This window comes from Balaenoptera physalus, assembly GCF_965194825.1.
Source record: "Balaenoptera physalus genome assembly, chromosome: 4".
NCBI classification, from domain to species: domain Eukaryota; kingdom Metazoa; phylum Chordata; class Mammalia; order Artiodactyla; family Balaenopteridae; genus Balaenoptera; species Balaenoptera physalus.
In genome coordinates, this window is record NC_138891.1 from 145,339,122 (window position 1) to 145,358,540 (window position 19,419).

The 19,419-nt window shown below is 58.5% G+C and overlaps 1 protein-coding gene across 4 annotated transcripts in view; it reads right to left on the reverse strand.

The window, feature by feature from the left end:
• The window catches only part of ITGB2 (integrin subunit beta 2), a 35,375-nt gene that overhangs the window by 8,891 nt on the left and 7,065 nt on the right, over positions 1-19,419 (reverse strand). The window contains exons 1-9 of one of the 4 annotated variants that reach the window (XM_082460711.1): positions 18,642-18,659; positions 18,358-18,440; positions 7,398-7,458; positions 7,000-7,088; positions 4,084-4,264; positions 2,861-3,031; positions 2,394-2,635; positions 1,341-1,496; positions 488-583 (exon numbers count right to left, since the gene is read on the reverse strand). In XM_082460711.1, coding sequence (XP_082316837.1) covers positions 488-583; positions 1,341-1,496; positions 2,394-2,635; positions 2,861-3,031; positions 4,084-4,264; positions 7,000-7,088; positions 7,398-7,455 — 993 coding nt within the window. In that variant the 5' untranslated portion in view covers positions 7,456-7,458; positions 18,358-18,440; positions 18,642-18,659. Of the gene's footprint in view, positions 1-487; positions 584-1,340; positions 1,497-2,393; positions 2,636-2,860; positions 3,032-4,083; positions 4,265-6,999; positions 7,089-7,397; positions 7,459-11,189; positions 12,620-18,357; positions 18,592-18,641; positions 18,660-19,419 lie in introns of those variants that run through there. The other 3 variants (XM_082460712.1, XM_082460710.1, XM_082460713.1) reach the window with 3 other exon arrangements.

The window sequence follows — 19,419 nt, forward strand, 5'->3', positions numbered from 1 at the left end:
CAGCAATTCAGAAAAGTCAGGACAGACCCCGGTCTCCTGAGCCGGGAAGGAGGTGCTGTCACAGCTGCTGGGGGGCCCGGGCGCCTGCTGGTTATGGGGGTGTTTTCCTCGCGACACTGAGCTGTGCTCTGGGGGTTCCAGAACCCTCCTGTGTACACCTTATACTGCGTGAACAGTGTTGACGTGCAAACGTATGTGGACACAAAACAAGACACTTTCCCTGACATGACGGATGGGGTCTGCAGACCCAAAGGGTTTCGTTGAGGCAAAACCACGATGACTGAAGTGCAAGGACTTGTCAGCGTCATGTGGCCTAACGAGGCCTCAGCCCCTCAGCAGCAGGGCTCACTCCCCGAAGCTCGGGCCGCCCGCGTGGTCACAGCCCACGCACCCAGCACGGAAGCAGAACTCGGGCTGTGGTCACCCTGGATTTTGTCACCATTCAGTTGCAACACCTTGTCCTGCCAGATTGCTCAAGCCCGCTTACCTCGTACGTTTTCACCATTCTCTTGGTCACAGCAAAGATGGGCTGGATGTTGCTTTCTGCCAGTTTGTGCGCCAGCTGGCCCACCGACGGGTAGTCCTAGAGAGGGGACCCCCGGTCAGATGGCTCCCAAGGGCTGGGGACAAGCCATCCAGGCTGCCTGTCTGCTCCTGTCGGCAGAAGTGACGGCCCAGGGCGCCTGCCTCGTGCTGTGATAGGGCCACTCCCAATGATGTTCGCAAACGCGTAAGATAATGGGATTAGGAGGGAAACTGACAATATTGAAATACCCTCAAGAAAATATTAAAAGCTGCGAAGTGCTTCCTGATCAATGCACTAAAAAAGAAATCCAGTGGCAAGTAACCGCTCCCAGACACTCAAAGTGGAGAAGAGTGAGCGGCATTTGGCGGTGTCCACACTGTGGGGCGCGGGGGAGGCGCCTCTGACTTCTCCTGGGGGCGGCATCCCAGACGCTGCCCCCAGCACAGTGGCACCTATTTTCACAACCGCATGACGTGTGCAATTTCAGGCAGAGGCTCACCGGAGCCTCAGATGTCACATCTGTCCTGTCCCAGTCGGTGGGCCCCTGAGAGCTGCCACCAACACCCACCTCGAGTCTGCAGGCTGCAGGTGGAGGACCGCAAGGGTCACATCTCTAAAGTCCTCTGCAGTGCCTGGGGTTTACGATGCCAGGGTGCCGAGCATCATTTCACAGCAGCCCTGGACCAGAGAATTCTGACCTCTTGGTGCCATTAAAGTGCTTCCCCCAGAGCGAGGGCCCCTCCCCACCCCTCTGGACCCCGGGCTGGGAGTGAGCCTACCTCCCCACTCCCCCCACCCAAGACACCGCACTCACGAATTCGTTGCTGCTTTTGTACATGTTGTCCTCCAGGTGGCAGCGGCCATCGTTGGGAGTCAGGATGGCACCCAACTTCCCGTCTCCCGCAAAGTGGAAGCCATCATCTGTGGCAAACACCAGCAGCCTGGTGACGTTGCGCCAGCCGATTTCCTCCTGACAAGGAGAGGGCAGGGTGACCTGCCTCAGCTTCCCCAGCGGGGACCCACAGACTGGAGGAGCCAAAGCAGGGCTTGCCGTGTCGGCCTCAGGGCTGTGTGCCCCCCACTCCTGGGTTTTCTGGGGAGCAGGAGGACCAGAGACAGGACCCAGCGCCCAGGGGAGCCCGAGAAGTGTCTGTGGGGCGACAACCTCCCAGATGCCCAGGTGAACGTGTGGGACACCGAAGGGACAGGAATGCATGTTTACATTTGCATACTCGGTGGCCCAATCAGCTCACACCTGGGACCACCTCCTAAGGGGATACTCCCAAAGAAGAAAAAATACTTAGAAATGTTTATCTCAGGGAAAAGCACTGCAAACACAGAGGGAGGAACCCACGGACACCGTGATGAGGGGGTGACAGAGCCAGGGCACATGCGCGTCATGAACCGTGACCTCACACAGAAATGAAAATGTGTGTCTGCGATGCAGGATGGTGCACCCAGGGACCAGAGAGGCTCGGGGACTGGGGTCCGCTCTGTGAAGGTGGCAGGACTGCGCGGCTATACACGGGTCGATGTGTTGCAACCCATCACAATACAGCAGCGGACAGGACCACGTGGCGAGGGGTCAGCAGGGGGCAGGCGACGGCCGGCACTGACACTAAAGCCACATAACTGTCGGGGAGCCTGGCCAGGACACCCTCTGCTCCTTGAGGGGCACTGGAAGTGGGGGTGATTCTACTGCAGGACCCGCCAGGGTTAGGTGGCTCAGGGGTCTTGCTTGACAGGATAATTTCCTTGCATTTAGGCTTCAAAAGATTTGCACAGGGTCGCAAGCTAATAGTGGAATCTGTGGTGTCGTGACGGAGGCCCCCAGGTCTGGAGAAATCAGGGCAGGCAGGGGCCTCACCGGGCACGCGGCGACCTGCATCATGGCGTCCAGCCCGCCCTCGGGGGCGTCCAGGTTTCCCGAGATCAGCTGCTTCCCGACCTCTGTCTGGAACTGGTTGGAGTTGTCGGTGAGTTTCAGCACGTGCCTAAAGGCGAACGGGGCCTGGCACTCCTTCTCCTTGTTGGGGCACGGGTTCCGCAGCTTCTCGGGGTGCGTGTTGACGAAGGGGAGCACCGTCTTGTCCACGAAGGAGCCGAAGCCTAGGGGTCGGGCGGGCCGTGAGCCCCGGCTTCCCCACCTCATGCCGGGGTGGGGGGAGGAAGCAAGGTGGCACTTGGGGGGTTGCACCCAGGGACACTAGGTCTGGAGCCCTGGTGCCCTGCCCTCGGGACACAAGGGCACAGAGGTGCCCAGGGTGGGGGCCTGGGGGGCGTGCAGGCAGCAGGCTGGCCGGGGCTCAGGGGAGGAGGGAGCGGGCAGCTCACCGATGCGGCCGGACTCGGTGATCTCGTTGAGGGCCCGGAGCAGGTCGCCCCCCAGCTTCTTGACGTTGATGAGGTCGTCGAGCATGGAGTAGGAGAGGTCCATCAGGTAGTACAGGTCGATGGGGTAGCCCTTGGCCCGCTGGAAAGTCACGTTGAACACAGCCGCCTGACCTGCAGGATTTGGGAATCGCGGGAGAGTGAAGGCACGCCACCTCATCTAGCGGGGCTCAGGGGCACCGGTGCCCCCTGCAGGCCTCAGGACCCTCATGACTTCCCCACTCTCTGAGGCCTGCGGGTAAGATGCAGGGCGCCTACTCGGATTCGAATTTCAGATAAAGAGCGCATTCCCAAATAGAAGACTATTTGGGTACAGAGATACTGAAAAGTGTTCGTTGTTTATCTGGCATTGTTGAAATTGAGATCCACCTGGATCTCCCTCGATCTCCCCGGCAAGGCCTTCTCTACCACCAGCCAGCAAGCAAATCCATCTGCCCGGAAAGGGCTCCCTGGCCATCCTGGGGATATCCCCCTTCCTCAATCACATCCCGCTGGCTTCAGCTCTTCATCATCTTAATCACCACCTGTACCTGTAATTACTTGTCTATCTGTCAATACGAATAGCCTGTGTCCCCAGCTCCCAGGACGGTGCCTAGCACACAGCTGGCGCTGGACAAAGACGTGAGAAATCGAGCTCCGAGTCGAGTCCCCTCTGCCTGGCCCACCTTCCAGCATCAGCTCCCACGTGTGGCCGCCCCAGCCCTGCCCAGGCCCGTCCGCCACACCCCCTTGCTGCTCCACCATGCCGCCTTCCTGAAGGGCGTTTCTCGGAGCGTTAACAGGGAGCTATGTCCTGAACCTGGGTCCGTGGTCAAGTCAGGTGGGCAACACTGATTTATCTGGTTACTAGGGTTCCTTGGCTGCAGGACTTGTCAGAGCCTTTGCTTTGCCAAGAGTACCTGGCCTTCTGAGAGTGGGACAAATGAGTGCTTTCCAGATGGCTTGTTCTCCCTTTTAAAAAGGACACAGAACTCAGGGCTGAAAGAGAGACTGGGCGCCAGCCGCGGACGGGGCTCTTGGGGGCATCCTCCCCAGGGCAGAGAGAAGAGCTCAGACTGGTCCCCAGCAGTCCCAGGGCCTCACCCAACCCACCTGGCTGTCTGACCTGGACACATGGGTACACGGCCATCAGGGGCTGGCTCACCCCCAGCCGAGGCCAAGCCTACCTGGTCTCAGGTAGAGCGTCACTTTCTGCGGGGACAGCTGCTTCTGGCCCCCCACCTGGTCCTCCTGGGTCATGGCGTGGCTCCTGGGGTCCACGATGTCATCCGTCGGGCAGCCCTTTGACAGCAGCTGCTCCCGCGTGTCACAGCGAGTGGAGTCAGGCTCCCCCTGCCCCGTGAAGTTCTGGGGGAGTCAGGGGTCAGGGGTCAGGGGTCAGGGGCAGAGAAAAGATGGGAGCCCACACTGTGGGTGCTGTGCGAAGCTGACCCCCTCATCTGCACCGGATTCAGGTCAGGAGTCCCGGTGGGAGCGGGACGAGGCAGGGGCTGGGCGGCCTCCAGAGGGCCTCTTCACGAGGCTCCGCATCCCAGGAAAGCCCGGGAGCGGGCAGAGGCGACTCAGGAACCAACGTCTCCAGCCCCAGGTGGAGCCACGGGGACTCTCCGCGGCCCGCGGAGCATCTGGCCCAGGGTGTTCAGACCCTTGGGCAGCGTCAGCAGCACCCGACGAAGGAGGGAGTGGTTCCCTCCCAAGGGGACGCGAGCGCCCCCTCTTGGCCCACGTGTTAGCCCTCAGGCACCACGCGGACCTGGAATACAGGCCAGGGCTCTGGGCCAGGCAGTTCAGAAGGAAACAGGCCGGAGGGGAGCGTGGGGGTCCTGGGTCTTCCCTCGTGACCACTGTGCCCCCACGAAGGCCCCCTGGAGGTGGACATGGCAGGGAGAGAGAAGCGGCCGCATTCAGAGGGTCCTGCCCTCGGCTTCCTCCGACAAAAGGAGGCTCGGAAGAGCAACCGCGGTAGGAGACCAGGCAGGTGCAGGGGGCGTGCCCAGTGCCGGGGCGGGGCCAGCCGAGGGGCGGGGCCAGCCGAGGGGCGGTGCTTCCTGAGCTGCCTCTGAACTGTCCTCGCTTTTGGAACCCTATCAATGCTTTAAGTACTTGGGAAAGAAAATTAACAGGAATGGAGACGGAAGAAACCCCTAAAATGGAATCCACTCGGAAACAATTGAACCTGACTGCATTTCAAATGCATATGATAAACTCAGGAAAGGGAAGGGAGAAATTCAAACTGAGGAGGGACTTTTTAAGCCGGGACTATGACCGCACCCCAACAAGAGGAGACAACACAGACCACACCCGATTTCCCCCCTGCAGTGGTGTGGGTAGCAGCTCTGTAACCACTTTCTGTGACTCGTAGGATTAAGAAAATGGGGAAATATATTGCGGATGTTGGGAGCCTGGCTTCTCATGAAGGGGAACCAGGAACCCTCAGAGAAATGTCTGAGTCCCCAGTGGGGGCCAGGAAAGTGCAGACGGGCCTGGAGCTCTGCTGATCCCAAAGAGTAAGAGAGCTCAGGAAGTGATGCTGGGGCGTGCTGACAGGACACAGGGCCAGCCTGGGGGCTCCCAAAGGCCAAACGGGGAACAATTTGAGCTTCAAAATGACAAAATGAAAGTGATAGCTTATAAGCTACTGAATAAAATAAACATCTATGGGTCCACACCGATGAGAGAGACAGAGAGAGGGAGATTGGGGGAAGGAAAAATTCCTCCTTACATTAGAAGCCATTAGAAGGAGTAATGAACAGGAATGTCACCATTTTGCAACCATCCCAGTGAGAACTGATTCAGGCACCCAACACCAACGGATGCTCAAGTTAGTGGGTGTAAGCCTGATGGGAAGCAGAGTATTTCCTGGCCTCGGAGTATCTCTCCACAACTTACTTACTATTGCAAAAGGGAAATAGTGACGTCATGGTGGAGAGCCTGGCAGACGCCACCTCAGCTGCGTGGTCCAGGCTGCATCCCCAGTATCAGGACGAAGTGACAACAGGAGCCCTGCATGGGGTTCCTGCCAAAACGCCCACCCTGGGCTGAATCAGAGGGCATGCCAGACAAACCCATATGATGGGCATTCTGCAAAACTGCTGTCCTGAACTCCTCAGAAATGTCAAGGATGTGAAAGACAAAGCTGACGAATGTTCCAGATTGCAGGAGATAAAGAGACATTTGAATGCAATGTGTGGCCCTGGATTATAATATTGATCAGTGGGGTAGGTGCGGAGTGGAGGGGAGGGGGGGATGATATCAAAGACATTATTGGAACAACTGGCAAAATTTGCACAAGGTGTGTAAACTTGATCAGCGTAAAGTACCATGTTAAGTTTCCAATCTTTGATAAATGCACTGTGGTTTTGTGAGTGCCTTGTTCTCGGGAAAGTCCCTGGAAATATTAAGGGACAAAGGGGTTTGTGTCTGCAACCTACCCTCAAACAACTGAGAAAAAAAAAATGTGTGCATGTGTGTGTTTCCAAACAGACCTGTGGTGTCAGAACCTCAGGGACCCCCGTGAGGAGGGCGTGGTCAGGATCTGGGGGTCCCTAGGGAAGGGGTCCTCCCCAGGAGGAGGTGGAGCTACCCCAAGTCCTGGCCGTCTTGGGCCTTTGCCTTTCTTCCCAGAGGGTCTCACAAGTAAAACATGAAGTCACTAAGGACAGCAGAGAGTTAGGTTTCCAGCAGGGAACTTCCCCAGTCCTCCGTGTTCCGGGAGCGGACAGCGGGGCACACGGGCGGGTGGCAGCAGCTGCCTTCCTGCTGCAAGCACCTCTGCCTTGTCTCTGGCCAGGGCTCCTGCCTCTGGGGCTCGGGCTGCACCTGTCCAGAGCCAGCGGTTTCACTCTCAGATCTGCTTCTGCCAGGCTGCCTGGGGACATGCTGTGTCTGCCTGTCTGTCTCTCTGACAGCACTGTGTCCCTGGGCTGCTCCTGCCCCACTAGAAAGCAGAGTGGTGAAGCTCCTGGAGGCCAGCAGTTGCAGGGGCAGAGAAGGGGGTCCAGCCCAGGAGGAGGGAAGTGGGGAAGGGCAGGCCAGGCGTGAGGACCCTCAGGGTGGCTGACGGCATTCAGTGAGGCTCTTACCAGCTTCTGGCACCAGGCGCAGCCGGGCCCTGACTCGATGCAGTCCCGGCAGGTGCTGACCTTGTACTTGGTGCACTCCTGGGACAGGACTGGGGGAGAGGAGACAGGCTGGTGGGCGTAGACCCCCACAGAGGCAGCAGGCCCTCCAGGGACCGGGGGTGTGAATGGGGGTGGTGGAGAAGAAGTGGCAGCGGGAGGGAGGGAGGAAACCAGGGCCCCAGGGGAAGCGGCCTCCAGGAGGGTGGGCCCCACGGTGGGCGGGGGAATGGAGGAGGACGGCAGGGCAGGGCCCTTCCTAAGCCTCCACCAGGGGACTTCGGGGCAGGAGGGTGCCGGGGCAGGAGGGTGCCAGGGCGGGTCCCATTCCTCCCATGAGGAGCTCCCCCCGCGGCACTCACCGGACCGGAGGGCAAGCAGGCCCACCAGGGGCAGCAGCAGGGGGCGCTGGTGCAGCATGTCCTGTGGAGGGACAGGGGCGGTGACAGGGCCTGGGGCCCCAGACTTGGGGCGTAGAGATGCCTGCAGAGCTGGGCGGGCCGTGCCTGCTGCCGAGGGGTGCTCTGCGCTGGGGCGCAGCCAGCACGGGGCAGTCTCCCCGAGCCCCTCAGCGGGGCTGTGCGGGCCAGCGGGCAGGAGGCCTGAGTGGGGCTGCGTGCGCCCCGCACCGCTGAGCCCCCAGCCTCCGAGGACCAGCAGGGAGTGGGCCTCCTGGCAGTGACACACGCACACGTGCTCACACGCACACGTACACACTCACCACGCGTGTGCGCACACACGGGCGCCCAAGGCGCTGCGCGCTCCGGGTCAGGGCCCCGCGTGGCCTTCGTGGCCCCGAGTCCTCGGTGAATTGAGCTGAGCTTGGAGCAGAGACTCGGCCGGCCCAGGCCTCCTGGGAGGAGGCTGAACCAGGACTTGGAAGAGAAGCCAACTCTGAGCACCTACCGGCGCCAGGACCGTGCCAGCTGCCCGCTGCGCGAGGAAGTGTAATCGGGCAGGACATCTGGGGCCTGCCTGGGACAGACCCCTCCCCCCATATCCTCTTCCTGCCTCTTGTCTGTAGAAAAGCTTAGTCTCCCAGGCCTCCCCTGAGTCACAAAAGCCTGGCTGGAGAATTAACGATTGAAAGGATGTGAACACGTTGTGACAAAAGTAGCAGTTGGGCCAGGAGAACTGGTAAGAATTCAAGCAGTAAATCAGCCATACGGCAGTCACAGAATCTTTAGCTCCTCCTTGAAGTACCTAGATAACGGTATCTGATGCACATATCCTAAGCTGTTTTACAGATGCTAAAACCCCTACCAAATGGAAGAAGTTAATTGCACAATGACCATGAACATGTAGCCCCCAGACCTACTGGAGCCTAAGGATTGATAATGTGAACCTCTGTGACCCCGCCTTGTTACCTCACCATCAGCCAGTCAAAGAACTGTGCACGAGCTGATCGCATACCCTGCGACCCCTCTCCCTCACCTGGCCTTTAAAAACGCTTTGCCGAAACCCTATGGGGAGCTCGGGGTTTTCTGGGCCTGAGCCACCCGTCTCCTTGCTCGGCCCTGCAATAAACCTTTCTCTGCTCCAAACTCCGATGTTTCGGTTTGTTTGGCCTCACTGTGCGTCAGGCACACGAACTTGGGCTGTTTGACCACAGAAGGGCCCGCAGAGCCGTCACCTGCTGCCCGAGGCCACGAGCTCTAGGCGACCATTATTTTGCTCTTCTTAGTCCACACCTGCTGGGTCTGGGGTGAGGCGTGGACAGGGCGCTGGGCCATCACCGGCTGGTCCTGATGCTCCCAGAGGCAAGAGCATGGGGCGGGGCTGGAGGCCTGGCGCTGGGGCTCCGGGTCTTGGAGGTGGAAGCAGCACCTTCAAACCCACTGCGCAGGGACCGGCAGGGCAGCTCCACCCTCCCCCGGAAGTGCCCCGAGGGACCCAGGCTGGGCCCAACCCTCCTCCAGGCCAGCTCCCGGGAGGCGTGGCAGAGCTTCGTGGGCCCGCGAGCCCCCACGTCTGAGAACCCGTAGGGCTGCTGCCTTTTAATCTGACGCCAGGAGAGCGGAGCGGGTGCTGAGGAGCCAACAAACCAGAGGCAGGAAGGGGAGTGCTTTATCGGAAACCGAGATCAAGGCTCACCCTGACTGCCTTCAGACGCCAGCCCCTCCCCCAGCACACTGCTTGACAGCGCTGGGCCAGCACGGTGCACTCAGGGCCCCAAATCCGGGCCGGCACATGCTCCAACCCAAGGGCCACTTGTGCGGAAGACCATGTGGCCCCTGCCGTGGCGGCCTCTGCCGTGGCCTGTGGGCTCCGGGTGCACCTGGAGGTGGGTCCTGCCCTCGCCTCTGCTCTCCCGTAACCCCTGCACGTGTACCAGGGGCTCTGGGGTGGAGGAGGATCCCAGGGGGCCCCATGGGGGGACCCAGTGCTTAGAGGCCCCGCCCAGCCCCACTCTCCGGTCTTTTTGGGGGTGACCCCGCACCCCGGTCCCCACCAAGATTATAATCAGGAGCTAGAAGTGTCAAGACAGAACAGACCCCTTCCCTTTTCTTTCCTGTTCGGGTCAAAAGCAGAACTTACGCCCTGCTCTGGCTTCCGGGGTCACAGAGCGGGAGCTGGGAAGGTGCTTTCGGTTTACTCCACGCCCACCCACTTGTGAAAGCCCCGTGTTGCCCCAGAGACCCCTGGGCCCCCTACCGTTCCGCAGCCGGACGCCCCGTGAGACCCACGCGTGCTCGCTGACCCCCCCGGCTGACCTGGGCGCCGCCGGGCCCTGTCGGCCTCAGGACAGCACCCCACTTCGGGGGCAGAGGCTGCTCCCAGTAGAGGTCGGGGAGCCCCCGCCCCAGGCGCCCCAGCTGTGCACGTAGCCGGCGGGGGGACCAGTCCTGCCAGGGGTGGGGAAGGCCCTCCAAAAGCAGCTCGATGCCCTTTCCTGTGGCCACGGACCCCAAACAGTCACAGCCACCAGCAGGCAAACCCCGGTCCTCGCCTGCGGAAACCGAGACCCCGGCGGCAGCAGGATGCGGACCCGGTGCCGCTCACAGCGGGCGCACCCGCCCACGCGGTGGGGAGAGCGCCTTGGTTATGGCAAGAAGACCCACAGGCCACAGGTCCCGTCCACAGGAGGGGCGTTGCCGGTCTCTCTTCCCCCTTAAGCACTGGACTCCCCCCGCGACCGGCTCCGCCCCAGCCCCAGTGCCCACGGCCCCTCGGGGGCAGGACGCCCGCACACGCGGTGGCTCTGGGAGCTCGGAGCGCGGAGCCTGCAGCCAGCCCTCCTCTCGGCCCCGGGCAGGGGTCCCAGTGGACGCGCCCGGCAGCCAGGACTGGCCATCAGAGGCCCCGATGCCGCAACCAGCATGGCGGGGCCTCACAGACCAAGGCCTCCTCTGGGTGTCGTCCCGGGGCCCGGCCCCCTGGACGGCGCAGGGCAGTGCCCGTGCCCGGGTCCCCGGCTGCCCCAGCGGCATACTCTGCCTCGGCTCCCTCTGCGTGCCTGGAAGGGCTTGCGGGCCTGGTCCCGCTCTGGGGGAGGGCAGGCTCGGACCGCCCTCGTGAATGTGAGGCCCCGACTCGGCTGGGACAGCTGGTCCGAGAGCAGGGAGGAGGGCGCGGGCTCCAGCCGGGCCACCCGAAGCCAGACCTGCGGCACCCTCCCTGCCACTCCGACGGCCCCCAGGCTGCACTCTGCCCAGATCTAAGGGCGGCCCCGCCCCAGGGCTCAAGGTGCAAAACCCCAAGTCGAGGTGGCTTGAGAGACCCAAGGCCCCACGGGCCTGTGAGGACTTTGCGTCAGAGCTACCCTTGAGCTTGACCCTGCCCGGGGGGGGGGGTTGCTGGCGCGACCGAGTGCAACGGCAGGAAGCGGCGCATCCCCGCGGACCCCGGGCACCCTGAGGGTCACCCTTCACGACGGATAGAGCCCTGAGCGTCGGGGTCCGTCAGGGGACATCAGAAGAAAAATAGGATATATTCCTTCCAAATCCCACGCACTCCACAAAAGCCCATAGTGCCTATTTGGTAAAAGAAGAGAAAGAGGAAACATCAAAAAAGAAAGAAAAGTTTCAGAGGCAGAGGGAGGCCCCACGTCGGAGGCAGGGTAAGCTGCTGTCGGATCAGGCTTGCTGTCAAAGGTGAAAGGTTTGCCAAAGTGCAGACCCTTAGACAAGGCCCTGTGGGGCCCCAGGACTCACCGACCGTCAGGACTTGGCATCAGGGCCTGCCCTTGACCGTTCAAGGTCAGACCATAAACCACCTGGTGCTGGTTTCCAAGAGGCATGGCCAGCAAGTGGCAAGGAACAGAGATGCTGTCAGGAAAAGGTTAAAAGAGGGGAAGGCAGGGGTGCGGTATTCACGCCAGGAGCTGAGGATTCAAGGCTGTTTCATGTAGAAAAAGGCCTGTGTTGACAATGGATCTAAAATAGGCATCAACCTTTTTAAACCAAAAGACAAAGTTAGGGTGTGGTCGTTTCTGCTTTATGTAAAGACAAAAAAGAATCGGACAGAAGCGGATTCCAGTGGGGGCTGGAACCCCTCCCCCCCGCCCCAGGTCACGGAGTTTCCAGACAGATCAGAAGACCAGGGCAGAGGGGATTGAAGAGGAGGCCACCCCCGTATTCTCTGAACCCACACATTCTCGGTCCCAGGAGAATCCACTGCACATGTTCATCACTGCTCCGTTCACCACCCGTGAAGGCTGATGGCAGAAATTTTAAGGGCCACAGTTTCTGACCAAATGGAATAAAATGAGATACCACCCCAACACACACATATTAATTAGAACCTTTAAAACATTCTGCCCAATATCCCTTAAGTCCAAGAGGAAATCAAATTTATATGTACAGACACTTCAGAAAAGAGACAGCACAACTTTCTCTGTTCAACGGGTCCCCGATGGAGAGAGAAGCCCGAGGCCCTAAATGCTTTTCTGCCTGACGGAAGGGAATGATGATAAACGTGCAGGACGGAAAGTTCAGACGTGAGAGAAAGAGCCACAAAGCTCAGGAAATAAGGGAAGGGAGGTGGGAAATACACAGACAACAGAAAAAGTCGATGAATCCAAAAACAAACAGAAAAGCTAAAATTGATAAAGACATTGAAAATCATTTCTTTGGAAAAAGCAATAAAATGGGTCATCTGGAAGAGAGCTTGTATGGCAGTCGCCAGGGAGCTTAGGAAAGGAAGAGGTAAGGCAGCAGTGAGCTGTGCACTGGCCTGTAAAACGCATCCAGAAGCTTCGGGGACAGAGTCGGTGTGACCCTGGCCCTCGGGCCGGTGGCCGGGGGAAGGGAAGCGAGCAGTGGCACTCCGGCCTCAAAGGCACCAGGCACAGCAGGTTCCCGGGAAGCCACGTGCCATGGCAGTGCCCCCTTCAAACCATGGGACCCGTAAACCCAGGTTTAGGAAATAAAATGATAAAAGGAATAGAAGAATGTGTATCTCAGCGTAAGGACACTGAGTGTAAAAACTAAGGGAGAAAATACCAAGAAGATAGACTCAGACTTCCCTGGTGGTCCAGTGGTTAAGACTCTGCGCTCCCAATAGAGGGGGCCTGGGTTTGATCCCTGGTCAGGGAACTAGATCCTACATGCGTGCTGCAACTAAGACCCAGTGCAGCCAAATAAATAAATAAATAAATATCAAAAAAAAGAAGAAGGGCTTCCCTGGTGGCGCACTGGTTGAGAGTCTGCCTGCCAATGCAGGGGACACGGGTTCGAGCTCTGGTCTGGGAAGATGCCACATGCCGCGGAGCAACTAGGCCCGTGAGCCACCATTACTGAGCCTGCGTGTCTGGAGCCTGTGCTCCACAACAAGAGAGGCCGTGATAGTGAGAGGCCCGCGCACCGTGATGAAGAGTGGCCCCCGCTTGCCGCAACTGGAGAAAGCCCTCGCACAGAAACGAAGACCCAACACAGCCATAAATAAATAAATAAATAAATAAATAAAAATTTAAAAACAAAAACAAAACACATTAATTATAAAAAAAAAAAAGAAGAAGATAGACTCTAAGATGAAAACTCTAATTCGAAAAGATACATGCACCCCAGTGTTCATAACAGCACTATTCACAATAGCCAAGACATGGAAGCAACCTAAGTGTCCATCAACAGAGGAATGGATAAAGAAGATGTGGTACATATATACAGTGGAACACTACTCAGCCATAAAAAAGGAATGAAATAATGCCATTTGCAGCAACATGGAAGGACCTACAAAATTACTATACGAAGTGAAGTAAGTCAGACAAAGAAAGACAAATAGCATATGATATCACTTATATTTGGAATCTAAAAATTGATACAAATGAACTAATTTACAGAACAGAAACAGACTCACAGACGTAGAAAACAAATTGATGGTTTAAAAGGGGAAAGGGGGAAGGGATAAATTAGGAGTTTGGGATTAACATATACACACCATTCTGTATAAAATAGATAAACAATAAGGACCTACTGTATAGCACAGGGAACTATATTCGATATCTGTAATAACCTATAATGCAAAAGAAACTGAAAAAGAATATATATATATGAAACTGAATCACTTTGCTGTACACCTGAAACATGGTAAATCAACTACACTTGAATAAATTAAATAAATAAAAAGAAGAAACGCTCTAAAAACAAATTTTGTACATAAAAAATTGAATAGATGAAAATATTTAGTATCTGTCTCATGCAGAAGGTGAATGGTAATCTTTGTGTCCAAGGAGATTTTAGAAATAATAACAAAAAGGCAAATACCCCATAGAAAAGGATCTTGTGAACAGATAATTCACAAAAGAAGAAATGCAGCTTGTTAGCAAACATTTGAAAAGGTTGCTCTGGCTGATAATTGGGTATTGTAATCAAAATATCTAGATTCCTGGTCTAGCTGTCAAACTGGACACTGTTTTTAACATCCCTGAGGCCCACCCAGCGGAACCTACATGGCATGAAAATGTGTGAACGGCTGCTCGCAGCTCAATTTTTACAATCAAAAGTTGCTGTGTGGGAAAACAATGAATGTAAATAACCAAAATAGGCCATGTTTCTTCTGTGTGGTGGCATTAGAAGTATTTTCAATTTTCTTCATTATTCTGGTTTGTATTTTCCAAACCTTCTACAATAAATACATATAATGATTTTTTTTTAAAATTCATACATTTAAGAAAATCTGAATATCGTGGTGGTTGAGGAATTGCTTGGAAACGTCTCTAGATTCCTAAAGTGGTCAGTTCCTCTGTTCCCACTGCTGACACTTCTGAGGACAGTGGCCCCCTGCTGGGACATCTGCTCATAGCTCGTTTGCTCACTCATTCATTCACTGAACAAGTGCTGCCTGTGTGGCCCCTGGGCACTGCTCTCCGGGATTCTAGGATTCTGACCTCTGCCAAGACCTTAGGGCACCTCCACACCCCACACCTCCCCCAGATTCCCATCACACCCGAAGGCCCCACTGCTGCAGACACCAACGCATGGCCACACCCACACCATTTAAAAATGAACTGGTGGGTTTTCATCACTAGGTGTTCAGCACGGGCCTCCAGACCGCTGTCGGATGCTTCCAACTTGCAACAAATTATAAAGCATTTGTTTTGTCTTTTGTAACCATATACAAATAAAATATGTTTACAAAAAAAAATAAATTGGTGGAAGCACGGCTCCCGAGGGGCTGCCTTTCTGTGTGCCCCCAGCCCCTGGAGTACTGTGAGAGAAGGCCTGCCCCGTGCCCACGGAGGCCCGTCAGGCAGGAGCCCTGGCTCGGTGAGGTCTCGTCCGTCAAGGAGGCTGCCCTCAATCCCTGACCTTAGCTCCTCAGCCAGCAGGGAACCCTTCCAACTACTGCTGGCTGCAGGCCAGGGTGCGACACACCCAGACGACCTTCCCTCCGGAAGCTTCCAGAGCAGCGGAATCAGGCCACATGGGTGCAGAGGCCTCTGCATCTCAGACTGGCCAGATCTGAGCATCGAGGGGCCTGACCCCACATCTGCCAATGGGAAAGGGGCCGCGACTTGCTCTGTGACGACTCCTGGGCAGAAGGCAGTGGCTGTGCAAGGTTGGGCCACAGCGCTGGGGACCACGGCAGACATGGTCAGTCCTCAAGGGAGCCTCAGCTAGTGGGTGGCGGTCCCTGCCTGGAGAGCCACTCAGGACCCCCGATCCCAGAGGACCAGGGCAGGGCACTGCCCACGGCAGCCACCCTGCTGGCCTGGCTACACTCTGCACTCACAGCCTCAGTTCGCCCACAGCTGCCCTGCGGGTGGACAAAACCTGCTCCCTGTTCCTAGGGAGGGCTCTGAGAGGGTCAGGCCCTCAGCCGCACAGCCAGGACAGACGCCAGGACCGGGGCCCACGTCAGCCTGACCCCAGGGCTGACACGCTCAAGTCTACGCCCAGCTGCCGAGTGAGTGTGGACGGGTGACTTCCCCTTCTGGACCTCAGTTTCCTCCCTTGTCACAGAGAGCCAAGGGTGCTGTGATGGTGAATTTCACGTGCCAACTCTGCTGGGCCGTGGTACCCAGATATTTGCTCAAACCCTGATCTGGATGTTTGCTGCAAAGGTGTTTCTTAGATGAGCTCAACATGACATCAGTGGGCTCTGAGTAAAGCACACGGCCCTCCATGATGTGGGCGGGTCTCATCCGACCAGTCGAAGGCCTTAAAGGAAAGACTGATGTCCCCCAAGAAGGGGAGACCTCTGCCTCCAGACGGCCTTTGGGCTTGAGCTGCAATGTCGCCTCTCCTCTGGGTCTCCAGCCCGCCCTGCAGATTTGGGGTTTGCCAGCCTCCACAATCGTACAGGCCCCGAAATGAATCTCTGCCTCTGTACACGCACACACAGGCACACGTGTACACATCCTATTGGTTCTGTCCCTCTGGGGAGCCCGCACTAGTACAGACCCCAACATGAGCACCCCAGGTTCAGGGAAAGCTGCTAGAGGTGTTTTTTAACACCACTTCGAGGTGAGCAGGCAGAGCCGTGCTTTCCTGCTCCGTGTGTTTCAGAGGCAGTGAGGGTACCCGGCTCCTGTTTCTCTCCACCGCCGTCAGAGCCCTGCGGTGGTGGCACCCCACCCCTGAGCCTGCGTGACACGGTTTCAGACCTGGGCTGCGTGGGGTGCCGTGCTGAGCAGGGACCGTGCCAGGGCTCACGCGGAAGCCAGGGTCTGCTGGCTCCCTGGCACCCCCGGCCCTGCTGCTCGACTGCTGGGAGGGTGAGCCGCCTGGACACCCCCGGCTTTTGGTGGGGGGGACCTTGGACCAGGCAGGAAGGCCTGCCCGGGTCACAGGCGGGCAGCTCGGGGACTTGACTGCACCTGCCATGTCACCAAGACACCCGCTCGTCAGCGGTGGGAGAGACTGGAAACCCCCAGGCCCACCGAGGAATCCCCTCTCCATGGGCTACCCTGCCCGGGAGGGGAAGGCAGGGCCTCTTTCTGAGCAGCCTGGGGACCCCGCCCGCTGCTACAGCTGAACGTGGGCTCCACCAGCCTGACGGGGGACGGGGCCCCAGCGGCCAGGCAGGTGACACGCGGCAGCACGGCTGGGACAGGTGGGTCTCGGCACCTTCCCCCGCCAGCCGCTTGCTCCCTGGGGGCCTCAGCGCCCCCGTCGGGCCTCAGCTCCCCACTCGGGCAGGTCTGGGTGAGGTGACGACAGAACCGACACCCCACTTTAGGTCCAGTTTGCGCAAAGGGGAACGGACAGTGACCATACTAGCATGCCAGCCCTGCCCGCCTGGTGGTGTCACCGGGGCGTCACCAGGAGACTGCCTAGTGCTGGCTGGGAGCGCCGGATGGGGCTTCTCAGCTGGGGGCACAGTTATTAACGCCGGCAGCTGTCTCACAACGTGGGCTCAGGCGGGACCGTGGGCCGCTCGCAGTGGCAGGTGTGCAGGCCGCCGGACCCTGCCACCCAGGACCCATCCTAGAGCTGGCGGGGCCTGAGTCAGGAGAGGCCACCGCGGGCTCCGTGCTGCCCCATTCGTGGGGCGGACGCCTCTCCACAGCCCTGTAACCGGCGGAGCTCGGCCTGAGCTGAACCCGCGGGACCCTGTGGACGCAGGCCCACACCTCCGCCCCCTCCAGGGAAGTGAGTTTTGAATTACAATTTGATATAGAGTCAGCTGGAGTGTAAATACCGGCCCATTTCGCAGGTGGGAGGCCCAGCAGCCGGCCTATCTCCTGCCCATCTTGCCAGGGTGCAGGCAGGGCAGGCCTCTCCCCTCCCCTGGACAGTGGTGGCCCCTCTGCTGAGCTTCTGCAGGGCCCCTGGCTGTCTGGGGTGTCTTCCCTCGTGAAATCTCCAGGAGGTGACCGTGACCGGCACAGTGCAAGCTGACAGCCGCAGGCAGACAAATCCACTCAGATTTCAGCGAGAAACCCGAGGCCGGTGGAGCGGTGTCTGGCTGCCGGGCCGAGCCCCTCAAGAAATGTCTCGATTCACTCCCGTTGGGACAAAGCCCTGGGGCAGCCGTGAGTCCCCTCTCCCAGCGCTTGTCCGGGTCCTCGGGCCCCAGTCCCCCCACTCCTAAGGGGACAGGCCTCCAGGGGCCTGGCTGTGGGAGGTTTAGGTCACACACCCAATGCCTGACCCCCTAAAGCTTAAGTGTCACCCAGCGTTTTCACATCGTTAGGCCAGAGCTGGTGAACCTTCGGGAGTCCGAGAGAAGCAGCAGACCCACCCCCGAGACAATGTACCATGCACACACACACACAGACACACACACATACACACACATACACACACAGACAGACAGACAGACACACACACACATACACACACACACGCACACACACACACACACTGCTGGAGGACAGAACCACCCCGGCAACCACGGAGCTGTGAAGACAGAACGGGACCCGCTCAAGCAGGAAGAGGAAGGCGCAGCTGGGGAGGCCCAGGGACCCTCCTGCAGAGCCTGGCCGTGCCGGCCCCGTACCCACCAGACGGGGGTCTTGCCTGTCCCCCAGCCTCCTCCTGGCTCTGCCGGGCCTTGCAACCCCCGCATTGGGGGCTCAGCAAGTGCGTGGGGCTTGTTGAGGGACCCTCACCCGGGGAACCGCGGCTGGGGTCTGAGTGCATCCCCCCGCCATGCCGGTCCCACCTCCTTGGTTACATCCCTCCCATCACCCCGCCACTAGCTCTGTCCACGGTGGGCTCAGCACTTCCCCTTGCCGGACCTCAGCTCAGGGGGCCTAGAGTGGACGATCCCAGGGTGTGTGACACGGACCAGGGCCACCAGGGCCTCTGCAGGCTGGGCCCCTTGGAGCTGCCCGCCTTGGGAAAGGCAGCAGCCACGGCCGGGGGAAGAGCCTCAGGGCTGAGGTGCCCCCTTCAGAGGGACCAGCCCGACACAGAGGGGCCTCTGTCCACTCACCCGCCGATGCCCTGGAGGTCTCAGCAGGGGTGGTCCTGGCTGGGCTGGCAGGGGCTTCGGCTCCACTCTTCACCAGGCTGGTGCTGCAGCGGGTGTGGGAAGACACCGGCCCGCCCAAGACCCCGCTGGTGAAGGCACGATGCTTCCTGTTCTAAGTCAGGAACTGGAGGAAGTAGTTACATGTGGCAGACTGCACCACACGCGTCCCTCCCAACCGCAGTCCCTCTGCCTACAGGGCCCCCGACAGAGGGCTGTCAGAGGAGCAACACACAGTGGGAACACACCATCCGTCACACACGCTCACAGCTGGAGGTGGAACAGCGTGCAGGGAGGATGGAGTGGGAGCAGGGCCTCCGGCGGCACCCTGCGACGCCCCCACGGGCCGAGGGGCTGGCCGTGCCCCGCAGGGGACAGAAAACCCCGGAGGGCGGTGCCCAGGAAGTTTCACCCCAGGAAGGGAGCCGGCCTGCAGACTGGGCGCATGGGAGGGGAGCGTGCACCCACCAAAGAAGAAGCACACAGGCACTGGGGACGCAAACTTGGGCCACGGAAATAAAAAAGCATCACACGGACCAAAGGGCAGAATACGAAGCTGGAGAGCAAATCGGTTGGAGGGCAGGATGAGGGCATCGGCTTGGGAGGACGATGGGACAGGGAAGAGGCAAGTCCATCTGCCCTGCGCTGCCCACAGGAATTCCAGGAGAGAACAGTAAACAGAGAGGGGAGAGACTCAGACAACAGAAGAGAAGTTCCGAGAGAGAGAACCAGATGAAGAGGCTGCTGCATGGCGTGGGAGGAAGAACAAAGGTGCCGAAACCGGTTAAATTGTGATGCCGTCACAGAACATTAGTGATAGAAAGAAAGCAGGACAGATTCAGAGAGACACAGAGACAGACAGAGAGAGAGAATGAGGGAAGGGGAGGGTTAGGATGGGGAGGAAGGGAAGCAGAAGAGGAGACACTGATTACATCCACAAACAAACAGAAAGCAGAGTCTTCAGATGAACCAGGGCTCAGATACATAACCACCCTAAAATCTATTTGGAAGATGCACTCCCGAAAT